Below are 13010 nucleotides of genomic sequence, written 5' to 3'. Positions count from 1 at the left end.
ATGGATTTACTAGTTGGAAGGGGGAACTGAGCATCCAGTGAGATCAAATGCTTGAAGTTCTTAGTACATAGCATGTGCTCAAAAAGAAAGAAAGAAAAAGTTCCTTCTGCCCCTTTCCTTTTCCCCAGCATATCTGAAATAACATTCTGAGCTCAGGAGCAAGGCATGGCCTCCTAAATAATTATTCTGATTTTCTCTTTTCTCTATTTTTTTTAATGCCAAAATAAAACATAGATACAGAAGTCACATAAACAGAGGGCTTGTAATCACTTGAAACTACTGCTCTCGTAACCACTGCCTAGTAAAAATGTAAACTTTGCCAGCCATACTAAGAATCCTGGTGTATTCCCTAAATCTATCACAGCCCCATTCTTCCCTCGCAAACTGACAATTCCTGACTTTTATAGTCATAACTTCTTACAGGTTTTTAAAATGGTTTTATCTCCCAAGTGTGCATTTGTAGACTCTGTGGTTTAGCCTTGCTTTTATCTTTATTCTTTTTCTGATTATTGTAATTTGATGTGACATGTTGTTGTTGTTGTGTGATGGCAATTTTGACTCCGAGTGACGCTGTATGACTGAAGAGAACTGTCCCATAGGTTTTCCTAAGCTGGAATTTTTAATGGAGCACATCACCAGGTCATTTCACCTGAGGAGTTGTTGAGTTCAAAACTCTGACCATTCAGTTAGCAGCTGAGCACTTAACCATTGTGCCCCCAGGACTCTTTTGATATCCCATAGGTCTCTTTTAATCTACTGTACTATCTTCCATTTCTTAACTGTCCTTATAATGCATCTTTTAAAAAAAGAACTCTTTGACCTCCATTGTTTTGTAGTCTGGATTTTTCCAATTGCATACTCATAGTGAAGTTTAATGTGTTCCTCTATCTTCTGCATTTTCTGCAAATTGACAGCTGGATCCAGAGGCTTGATCAGACTCAGGTTCCATCCCTTTGGCACATTTGTGTTGTTGTTGTTATGTGCCCTCCAGTCAGCCCCGACTCATAGCGACCCCTCCTTGGGTTTCCGAGGCAGTATCACTACAGAAGTAGATTGCCCCATCTTCCTTCCAAGGAGTGGCTGATGGGTTTGAACCGCCAGCCTTCTGGTTAGCAGTCAAGTGCCTTAGGCACTATGCTACCAGAGCTCCTTTGGCACATCTGTAGGTGGGGTTTTGTTCTTCTATCAGGAGGCAATAAAATCTAATTGTCTTTTGCTTTGTAATATTATCAGGCATTGATGCCCATTGTCTATGTCCATTTAACGTTGATTTAATTCATAAAGAGTTATAAAAAGTCACCATTCTATTTCTATCAATTCATGTTCATTTATTAGCTGGAATAATTCAATGAAGAGATACTTCTTCTTTTAACACTTGGGTTATTAACAGTATACTTTTTATAGAAAAGGCAAGATAAGTACTTCGTATTTCCACTCTATGTTAGTTTTCAGTATAATGAATTGACGTTCCAGTATGCTGAGAAGTTGATAAATTTCTTTCTTGTTTGGGTTTTTTTTTTTTTTTTTTTTTTTTTTACTATTTTCCCCATTAGTAATGAATTTCATGCATTCCTTTGTTATCTTTACTAAACCTCAAATTTTCTAATCCTGGTTTCATCAAAATGGCTCTTGAGGCCTTTTGTCACACCCTTAGCAGAGTGTGACCCATTGCCCAGGATTGGCAATATTATTTAACGAATGGTTATAAAATCACATAGTCTGCCCCCATGAAGAAAGGCACTTTATAAAATTGAGAAATTATACAAAGTCATTGTTCATTGGCTTTTTATGAGTATGAACTTTAGACACTAATGTGGGTCTCTCCAACCAGACAGCACTTTTTAAAATATCAGTTTTGTTATTGCCTAAGATTACAATCTTGTGAAATTACTTAAGAAATCTTATCTGTAAAATGGATTTTATAATAATAGTAGTGTCTACCTTATAGTACTTTTATGTTAATTAAAGATAAACTAATATAAGCACATAACCTCAATATGTATCTGTCTGTATGCTCAGTCTATGAGTTTGTGCAATTTGGTGTCGGCTGAAAGCAACATGGCATTTTGGTCTGTGAGTAGAGGAGATTTTTTTTTTATTGTGATTTGGGTGAATATTTACAGAGCAAGTTCACTTTCCATACAGCAGTTCAATACACTTTGTCTCATGACATTGACCACAATTTACCACAATGAAACAGTTCCCCTCCCACTTCCTCCCGATGGTTACCTCTTCCCTGTGTCCATTCCTCCATGCACTCCTGCCCCCTGAGCTGTCTCCCTGTGCATAAACAGCACTTCTTTCTCCCATGATTGTTCTCTCTAAGGAGTACATCTACCTCAGATAAATATTCACCTCATATGCCTGTCTTTTGTTTGGCTGGAAGCCATAGGTGTGGGTTCAGTTCCAGACCTGAAGGGCAGCTAGGGGCCATAGTCTCAGTGGTTCCACCAGGCTCTATAGACAAGCAAACCTGGTTCCCCCCTTTTTTTTTCCCCAAATGATTTTGAGTTTTGTTCCACATTCTTCTCCCTCTCTGTCCAGAATCTCCTACATAGATCCCCCTCTGAGTGGTTGACAGGGGTAGCCAGGCACCATCGAGTTCTTCTGTTCTCATAGTTGTATAAGCTGCAGATCACATGGTGTACCAGTCGCTAGGACTAATTGTTTCCACGAATCTTTGGTTTTCTTCTCTTCTTTGCTCTGGACTAGGAGAGACTCACTGTTGCTTCTAGATGACTACTTGCAAGCTTTTAAGATCCCAGTCGCTACTTGCCAAAGTAGGAGGTGGAACAATGTTTTGTGTAGTATGTTATGCCAACTGAGCTTGCTGTCCCCTGTGACTATGGTCCTGAGCCCACAGGTTCAACTGCTCAGTTCTCTGGGTAGCTGACTGTGACCAAGAAGTGACTACAACCTTGTCCCTTGTCAGCTCGAGTAGAGGAGATTTTTGAAGCCACTTAGCTTTCACCCATACCTGTTGGATTTTAGAGTAGCAGCCCAAGGGTTAATACTGCGAGATGGTGTGTTTAGATAAAGCCACATCCCAAAGCTTCCTTTCAGTAGCTTTGCTATTGTTACAATTGTTACAGTTTTTTTAATCATCTCTTTGAAGTTTCAAGATTGACAGGTGTTATTCAGTAATTTCCCCTCAAAATTTCTACATGTAGGTTTTCAAAAAGAAATCACAGGAAATTTGAGGGGAAAGTAAAACTTTAGTTTCTGACATTGAACTGGGGATTTCTAGACTCTTCTTTAGTGAATGCAACACATAAACTTCAGGGTATTCCTGCTTTTGTGTTTTCTTTTCCTGAAAAGGAATAGAAATTAGCATGAAAGACCTTTTCATATAAGACCAGAAATTATAAAATAAAATTATCAGCAATAAATGAAGTTTATTAGATGTTTTATACTCTCTAATGAATTGGAGACACAGCTAAGTAATTATGCAGTTAATATTTAAAATTTTATAATCGTGTTGCATCCATATGTGAAAAAGAAATACTCATATTAGACCAAAATGAAGTCTCTCAAAATTTTACCAATCTATTACAGATGTTTAAAATTATGCTTATAACACAGAAGTTGGCAAACTTTCTATAAAGGGACAAATAGTAAATACTTTAGGCTTTGTGGGCCAGATATGATCTCTGTTATTTATTCTCCTTAGTATTTTACACAATAACCATTCTTAACTTTCAGGGCTGTACAAAAACATGCCATGGACCCTTGGCAAGTCTCTGCTATAGTAGATAAAAATATAAGGAATATTCTCCCACAGAAGTCAGTCATCCACTCAATTTCTCTAATCAGTAAGTCTTTGTATTGTAGAGTGCCCCATCCTGACTCAGGTCTTGGGTCTATGAAAAGGGGCCTGGCCTTTACCTGCATAGAGCTTACCTTCACATGAGAGAAACAATCAGATAATCAAACAAACAGATTTATGATTATATGACATCTTGCAGTTAGAGACAGGATTGAAATGAGCGGGTACTTTAAGCAAACACATTCATTGAAATACATTCAGATCATAGAGATGGCATTTCAGAGAGAGGGCAGTGTGATCTGAGGTTGCACCTAAAAATTATTTCATTTGTGCTCTTAATTGTGCTTTCCAGGTTCATACTTAGCCAAATAACTGAGATAGTCTATAATTCTCTGCAAGAGCATTTTTTTTTTCCTTTTTCAGTTCTAGTCCTTTCTGTAATTAATTGCTTTGTTTCATCTCCATCCTTAGTCCCACTTCTCCTTTGTCCTCACTCAAGTCTTCCAGTACAAGTAAGAATTTGGGTTTTCTTGAGTCAGTCTCCGAATTTCATCCCTTTATAAACATTCCTTTTGATGCATTACTGTATCTTTTTCCCAAGTACTGTAATTCTGGTGTTTTGGCATTACCTTTCCAGTTTCCAGTGGCATCATACAGACTTAAACCTAAAGTTTTCATCCAAAGTATATAGTCGATGGAAGCTGGTGTTTCCCTCTTAGAATTTACTTTAAGTACAGGTTGTGTATCATTAAACCTAAATGCTCCAAATTGATACGGTATTAGCTTCAGTTCTCAATGTGTTCTTGAGTGATGTTGTCACATGCAATTTAAGTACGTGGTTCCTTTTGAGGGATTATGGTATCCCCATTCCACCTGGTCTGTATGCTTATCTTTTTTTTTGGCTAAAAAAATTTATAGTAAGTGCAAACTGCCAATTGGATAATTGCAAATTTCCTCTTCGACATTCATTCTGATTCTATACTTCTTACTCAGTCTTTTTCTTTTCTGCCTGTACAAGGCAGTCCATTTGGGAGAATTGCTCTTCTTCAAATAAGTTCTACTTTTTTACTTCCATACCTTCATTATTAACATTCTTTCTACTCACAGACGTTTTCTTATCTCTCATAGCCTACTCAAAGGCAGTCTTTGCCACTGTGCCCTCCGTGTCCCTCTAAGCTTTATTCCAGTCCACGAGCATGTAGACTGTACCCAGTTAGCTCCCATTCCAGACTGCCTTATATTGCTAGACATTTCTATATATGACCTAACTCTTCTACTGGAATATAACCTCTTTGAGGGCAGTGTAATGCTCATAGTACCCACTCAGTAATCATGTACTTAATGAACAGATCTAGCATTTGACCACAAAACCTGCTTGTTATTACATACTTTCAAGGGAGGATATGGTGTATATAAAACAATAGAATTCTGGCATTCTTGCCTGATGTAGAAGTCTAGCACGTAACTCTCAGTGAACTGAGACTACCGTTTCACTTATTTCATGCCCACTAAACATTTCAATCCATGTCTTCCAAGAAGAAAACTATTTAATCAGTGCTAACCGAGACTACCTCATGAACCAAAGTTTGATATACAAGATAATGTAGTTGGTTGCTAGCACTAAAGATTCTCTTCTGTCCACCCACAAGCATTAGGAAACTCACTGCATCCCCTTCTTTAGTAACTTTACTCACATCTATAGAAGTGTTTCCATTGTTGCTACTAAATACGCCAATTCCAAGAAACTACAAACTGCATGCACACTGGAAAGAAGTAATATTGGGTGGGTATAAGAGTAATTAAGGACTCAGGAGACACAGTGCCTAAAGCATTTGACTACCAACCAGAAGGTTGGCAGCTCAAACCCACCAGCCATTCCAGGGAAGGAACACTGGGCAATCTACTTCCATAAAGATTTACCACCTCGGAAACCCAGTGGGGGTCGTTATGAGTTGAAATCAACTCGAAGGCAATGGGTTTGGTTTTTTGGTATAAAGATAATTGACTTCTAAAGAGACACAAACTTCTTTTCCCTCCACCAAAAGGCTCAGAGCTGATGTTTAAAGGAAGCCTGGATGTTGATCAAAGCAGAGAAAGTAGAATTCAGGAATAGAACAGCCTATGGCAAAACCATGGCAACCTCTGCACTTTCACAAGCTACTCTTTTGATATTTTTTGGAGGCAGGAGCCATATCATTCATGCTATATTCCCAAAGGTCCCACAGTGCTTTCAGGTTAGTTAACACTACGTAAATGCTTTGGTCATTTATTTACCACATATTTAAGGACATCCTGTGTGCTACATGCTGTGAACAGCAGTAAAGAAGAAAGATGTTATGCCTGCCAACTTAGAGTTCCCAGTCTGCTGGGAATAAAAAAGAGTAGGAGGAAACATATATTAAATCAGTTAGTGGAGTCATAGTTATTTAATTGAAATTGTGCTAAATTGTTACATAGGAGAAAAGTACAGGGTATATAAAACAACAGAATTCTGGAATTCTTGCATGATGTAGGAGTCTAGCACATAACTCTCACTGAACTTTACATATTTCCTGCCCAGTAAATATTTCAGTCCAAGTACAGGCTGCTATAAGAATATATAAGACATTTTTCAGATTCTCCCTATTGTTGTTGTTATGTGCCGTTGAGTCAGACCCGACCCATAGCGACCCCTCCTTGGGTTTCCAGGGCAGTATCACTACGGAAGTAGATTGCCCCATCTTCCTTCTGGGGAGTGGCTGGTGGGTTTGAACCGCCAGCCTTCTGGTTAGCAGTCAGGTGCCTTAGCCACTACACTACCTTCCCTTAAGAAGTGATATTTAAGTTGAAATTTGAAGGATGAGTATAAGACATTGAATAGATAGCCAGAGGCAGGGAGTACCAGACTAGCACATATTAGCATCCCTAGAATAAAAATTCACAACATATTATCCACAAAAACTGGAAATGGTAAATGCTATAAATGCCTGATGTATGGGCCATTTCTTGACATTGTGTACAGACAGACCCCAACCACTTCTCTCCTTTGTTTTGTTTCCACATCAGAATATAACACCAGCAGCCCTGATTTGTTGTTAATCATTGTCCAAGTGACGGGCGTCAGCCTTCTGCCACCATTGGGCATTGCCATAGCCGTGATCATCACCTTCTACTGCTATCGGGTTCACCGACAACAGAAGCTGAGCCCATCCTGGGAGACCAACAAGCCACGGAAGCTCATGGAGTTCAGTGAGCACTGTGCCATCATTCTGGAAGATGACCGCTCAGACATCAGCTCTACTTGCGCCAACAACATCAACCACAACACGGAGCTGCTGCCCATTGAGCTGGATACCCTGGTGGGGAAGGGCCGCTTTGCTGAAGTCTACAAGGCCAAGCTGAAACAGAACACTTCAGAGCAGTTTGAGACCGTGGCAGTCAAGATCTTCCCCTATGAGGAGTATGCCTCCTGGAAGACAGAGAAAGACATCTTCTCAGATATCAACCTGAAGCACGAGAACATACTCCAGTTTTTGACGGCTGAGGAGCGGAAGATGGAGCTAGGAAAGCAGTATTGGCTCATCACCGCCTTCCATGCCAAGGGCAACCTACAGGAGTACCTCACTCGGCATGTCATCAGCTGGGAAGACCTGCGCAAGCTGGGCAGCTCCCTTGCCCGGGGCATTGCTCACCTGCACAGTGATCACACCCCATGTGGGAGGCCCAAAATGCCAATCGTGCACAGGGACCTCAAGAGTTCCAATATCCTTGTAAAGAATGACCTGACATGCTGTCTGTGTGACTTTGGGCTTTCCTTGCGTCTGGACCCCACTCTATCTGTGGATGACCTGGCCAACAGTGGGCAGGTAAGTTAGAACAGGTGACTGAATTCCCCCTTACCTTGTTGCTGGCTACACTATACTTTTTAATCTGTATCTCATGCCTGTCATCTCAAAGAGCCCTGTAATCTGAACATTTCTCTAGGGCTTCTACCCTGAGCATGTCTCTCTCACCAGGGTACCTTTGCTAATGGATAGCATTTGTCCATTTCTTGAAATCCTTCCTAACCCATAGCAAATATATTGGTCCCTGAGTCAATCCTCATTTCTTCATTTCTTTGGTTAGTATGTTATCCCTCTTATTTTTCTCTCTTGTGATTTATTTAGTTCTTTCTACACTGCACTGTTGATGTATATATGGTTCTTGGTAATCTCCTTGAAGTTGAAACCTATATTCATTTGGTCATCCATCTAGCACAGTGATTTGATCAGTGAAAGTCTTTGTTCACTGAACAATGGAATGAGTAAATGAACAATTCTGTTCTTAAAGCACTTTTGTGAATTACAATGCAAACCTTTTAGGACAAAGGAGCTATCAGAAAGTGATTAGAAATTTGCAAGGCATCCTTTATGAATGATGAGGTCCCATATTTTTTACACACTCAAAGTTTGACTACAGATTAGGTCGAAGTCAATAAAGAACACCATCATTTAGTTCTCAGTAGGTGGGGAGACGGAAGCATTTAGCTACTGTGTGGTCATCCCTCTGTGTCCATGACAGCACATGCAGTGTTGAGATAAATGTATTGAAACATAGACAGATTAATGTGCCAGGGCAAGGAGTCATAGAATGACTTGTTAAAAAGGAGAAGAAAAAAAAATTCTTATAACATGTCAATTAGACATGTTCCCTAGAATGGTAATATTAATTTGCTTGACATTCCTCAGAGGAGGTTGGACCTCATTGTCATTTAGTCAAGCTGTATATGTTGCAATAGTTTGTGCAGTGTCAAGCTATACATGTTTGATGTTACAGTGTCATACGTTTAAGCAATTGAGTCCCTAGAAACAGTGGATCCCATGTTTGTTTGTATAAGATCAGTCATAGAAATTAGCACAGGCCAAATAAATAGTAGTCAAAGTAAAACTATCCACAAAACTAACAAAGTGATCCAAATTTGGTCTCTTAGTCTCTTAATGTGCAAATACTTTCATTTGATCCAGTAAACATCTTAGGAAATTATACTACATCCTCGGCACACTGGAATGTGCTGTGGGGCAAACAAGGAAGAAAAGAAGATTAAGACACAGTCCTGGAAATGATAAAAAATGGTGGCACTTACTGCTATTATTTTTACCATAAATCTTCTTGGAGTTTCAGGATTGAAAAATATTTAATTTTCAAAAGCAAAAATAAACATCTAAAATGTCATAGATGTTGTCTCCCAGGTCATCTGTCAGGATGTTATTGAAGAATGTGATGACATCTATCATGGAGCTAGATAAGCTAGCCCTGGAGTTTGGCATTTCCTTATTTTGGCATTCTTTGTTTAGAGCCTTTGAAGGACTTGCAGGGCTTTTTAAAAAACAATCATCACATATGCTGCACATTTCTGAATAGGTCTCATTATTTACAATAGCACTGTGAATTTTTAAGATGATCTGCACATTCAGGGTACAAGCATCAGCTATATTTTGAAAATACAAATGCAACTAGAATTTAGAATGCAACTAGAATCTAGTTATGGGCCTCAATGCCTGTTTTTGCTTTAGGTGGGAACTGCAAGATACATGGCCCCAGAAGTCCTAGAGTCCAGGATGAATTTGGAGAATGTTGAGTCCTTCAAACAGACAGATGTCTACTCCATGGCTCTGGTCCTCTGGGAAATGACGTCTCGTTGTAATGCGGTGGGAGGTATGTATAGACCACCATCATCATAAAGCAGTGGACACCCCTTCAGAGTGATATACTATGGTCTTTCTTCAAGCTTCATTCCAGGAGCTTCCAAAAGAGTTAACTCCACAGTGAGAGCTGGTTGAGACTATAGACAGACATTCCACAATTATGTGTAATTATCCTAATAATCTGAAAGAGTGTAATTACATTTCAAGAGATACAAAGCATTTTGCTCCAAGCATGGCTTTCATATTAAAAACACATCCATATCTGGTGAGAGATTACTACTAATACAAGAATGATATCTATGAATCAAATGGATAACATTATGCAAATAAGTGAATTTTTTTAAGTAGAAATAGTATAAATTATAAAAATTCTTATAGATATGATTTTCTTTTTTGGGTAGAACAAATAGAATGGTTCAGTATATTTGTTTAAGTTTTGAGAAATTTAGTGAAGGGAAGTAATTGAAGAATGCCATTTGCTCACTGTTTAAGCCTCTGGAACTAATGAGAGAGCTCCTTTTCTCCCGCAGACCCAAGGGGGGGTTTTACCTGGCTTGTTCTTTTTCTCCAAGTGCAGCCCTCTACTTTCCTTTCCTTATTTTGGGTCAGTTGTTCCTAAGCAACTACAAATAGAACATGGTCTCTCCAGATTCCCTCTGCAGTGTTTTCTCTACAAGGAGCACATCATCCTTTTCAGTGTTTTCTCTACAAGGAGCACATCATCCTTTTCATTGTTAGAAGCTATTGTTGCTGGTGAATATGTAACTATAGATAAGGATGGTCAAAAGTGGTGGGGGGAAATGTCATAGTTTTAGGAAGTATTGTCCTCTGATCTTCCCAATGGCTGGGATCAACATTATCAATTCTTCTATGACTCTCTTTTCAGTAGTATCCATCAGAGTCTTAGTTATTACCCTGGAACTGTGTGCATCCCAGCCTGGTTCTGGCTGAATCAAGCCAAGCTAACCCCAATTTTATTTTAACTTTGTGTTTCTTAATCATCTTAGATGAACAGAATTGTTGCAGAAACAATACAGAAAGTTTCCTATGTACCTTACACTCAGCTTCCCCTAGTGTTAACATTTTACCTAACCATAGTACAACTATGAAAAGCAGACAATTAATTACCATTGGTATAATACTCTTAACTAATGAATACTCTTAACTAATGTATAGAGATATTAGATATTTGAATTTTCAAGTCCCCAGCATTGTCCTTTTCTGTAATTAGATCCAGTTTAAGAGTCTACATTGAGTTCAGGGTTCATGCATTAGTAGTCCCTTTTGTGACAGTTTCTTAGTCAGTGTTTGGCTTTTATGACCTAAACATTTTAGAAGTTTAGAGTAGTTATTTTGTAGATTGCCCCTCACTTTGTCTGTTTTCTCATGATTAGATTGAAATCTTCCATTTAGGCCAGGATAGCACAGAATCGATGCTGTGCCCTTCTCAGTGGTTCATATCAGGGTCACATGAAGTCTATGCGCTTTATTATTGATGAAGTTAAATATGATCACTGGTTAAAGGTGGGGGTTGGCCAGGTTGTTACAGTGTAGAGATGCTACTTTCCCCTTGTAATTAATACATACCTTGTGGTAAGATACTTTGACCTCTTTCTAAAGATACTAAACTTCTGCTTGGTAATTCCATGAGAAGTGTTTCTAATTTTTGGCTCTATTAATAGTCCTTGTTAATAGTCCTTGCCTACAACAGTTATTCTGTAATGTTTACCTAATGATGATTTTCTGTTTTTCTTATTCCATCCACACTTACTGATATTCTGCCAGTTGATAGGAAGCTCTCTCAATTCTCTCTGACCATCCTCATAATTCATTCACTTAATTACATATTTTTATGAGCAGGGATTCCTGGATATTTGTTTTATTTTAAGGGCTGTAATCTAATACTATCATCATTTTAAAAACCAAAAAAGAAGCTCATAGCAACCCCTCCTTGGGTTTCCAAGGCACTATCTATCTTTACAGAAGTAGTAAAGTTGACCAGGTGGTAGGTTTGAACTGCCAGCCTTCTGGTTAGCAGTCATATGTCTTGGGCACGACACCATCAGAGCATCAGAGCTCCTTTAAATAAACCAAATTGTGCGAAATAGAGGCACAAAATGATAGTATTGGATTATAACCCATAAAATAAAATAAATACCCATAAAATAAAATAAATACCCATGTCTATAGCTGTGGCCACTGGGAAGTCCCTGGGTGGGATACATGGTTAATCCACGTAGCTGCTAACCAAAAAGTTGGAGGTTTAATTCCACCCTGAGGTACCCTGGAAGAAAGACCTGGCAATCTGTTTCTGAACTATCAGCCATTGAAAACCCTGTGCAACACATGGGTCACCAGGAGTCAGAGTCACTTAGACAATAGCTGGTTACATGTAGTCAGTGATTCAAACTCATCAGCTACTCCCTGGAAGAACAATGAGGCAGTCTGCCTGGTTTCTGGTTTGGTTACCAGCTCTGATACTGATACTTCATCTCTTTCAGAGCATGTTTAGCCAACTCTCTGGAGTGGAGCCATATCACTGCCTCCTACTGTGCACCTCACTAAATCATCACCTGCTTCCTGGGGCCCTGGATGGGGATGACACTTCCCTTCTAGCTGACACTGTTATTTTCCTGTTTACTGCATGAGATTTCTTCCCCCACAGCAGTTCCAAAAGTAACTTGGTTTTTCTTTGGACAGTGAAATTTCTTTAAGCAAGTTTCAACCACTGAGAAGAATTTTCTGCTTGAAAGCTTTGACAGTTCCAAAATGAATCCTTAGAGCAGGAAAATGAATCCTTAGAGCAGGATGAGCTGTGTCAGAGACGATGCTGTTGTCACTGTCAGAATAAATTTACCTATATTTCGGTATCTTTTCTTATCCTTTCAAACATGTTATTCTATAAACATGAATTAGAGATTGCGTTTCTGTTGTTCCCTCTGTCAGTGAAGCCAGCTTATTAAGCCTCTTGTGAGCTCCCTGCTTTCACTGTTATCAATGACTAAAGCCCTTTCCTGTTGATATCTGCTGAGTGTGGAAGAATTTGGGCTAATGGAGAAGAACTGAGTTCACCAACTTTTACGAGGTCTAAAAACAGATACAACATAAACAAGTTTTCCCAAGGAAGGAACAGGATCTCGTTTGTTCAGCTAGACTCAAAAACCCTTTCATAACCTTTAGGATAAGAACAGAAAGCATTCAGGGGAACAGGAAAGAGGCCATCCTAGTTCTCATTTTGATTGATCTTAAGCCCATAGTTCTGTTTCTCCCATCTCTGCTCCAGCTGCAAACACCAACATTATATACCTAGCCGCGGTTTGGTTCTAACAAAAAGCCCTTCACTTGATTGTATGAGCTCATGTAGTAAGCTGCTTTAACCTTGGCCTCTTCTCTTTTTCTTAATTATTTTATAATTATTTTATTTTTGTTGACAATGCGCACAGCAGAACATTGTTGTTAAGTGCCGTCGAGTCGTTTCTGACTCATAGCGACCCATGCACAGCAGAACGAAACACTGCCCGATCCCGCACCAGCCCCACAATCCATGCTATACTCGAGCCCATCATCGCAGCCACTGTATC

The 13010-nt window shown here is 39.2% G+C and overlaps 1 protein-coding gene across 1 annotated transcript in view; it reads left to right on the top strand.

The window, feature by feature from the left end:
- The window catches only part of TGFBR2 (transforming growth factor beta receptor 2), a 108015-nt gene that overhangs the window by 69104 nt on the left and 25901 nt on the right, over positions 1–13010 (top strand). The window contains exons 4-5 of the mRNA XM_007957366.2: positions 6812–7611; positions 9298–9439. Coding sequence (XP_007955557.1) covers positions 6812–7611; positions 9298–9439 — 942 coding nt within the window. The remainder of the gene's footprint in view (positions 1–6811; positions 7612–9297; positions 9440–13010) is intronic.

The sequence above is a fragment of the Orycteropus afer genome, unplaced genomic scaffold, assembly GCF_000298275.1.
Source record: "Orycteropus afer afer isolate SDZICR_OR568_19922 unplaced genomic scaffold, OryAfe1.0 scaffold00734, whole genome shotgun sequence".
Taxonomy (NCBI): Eukaryota; Metazoa; Chordata; class Mammalia; order Tubulidentata; family Orycteropodidae; genus Orycteropus; species Orycteropus afer.
The sequence above is the reverse complement of the archived record's forward strand: the minus strand, read 5'-3'. Positions and strand labels throughout refer to the sequence as shown.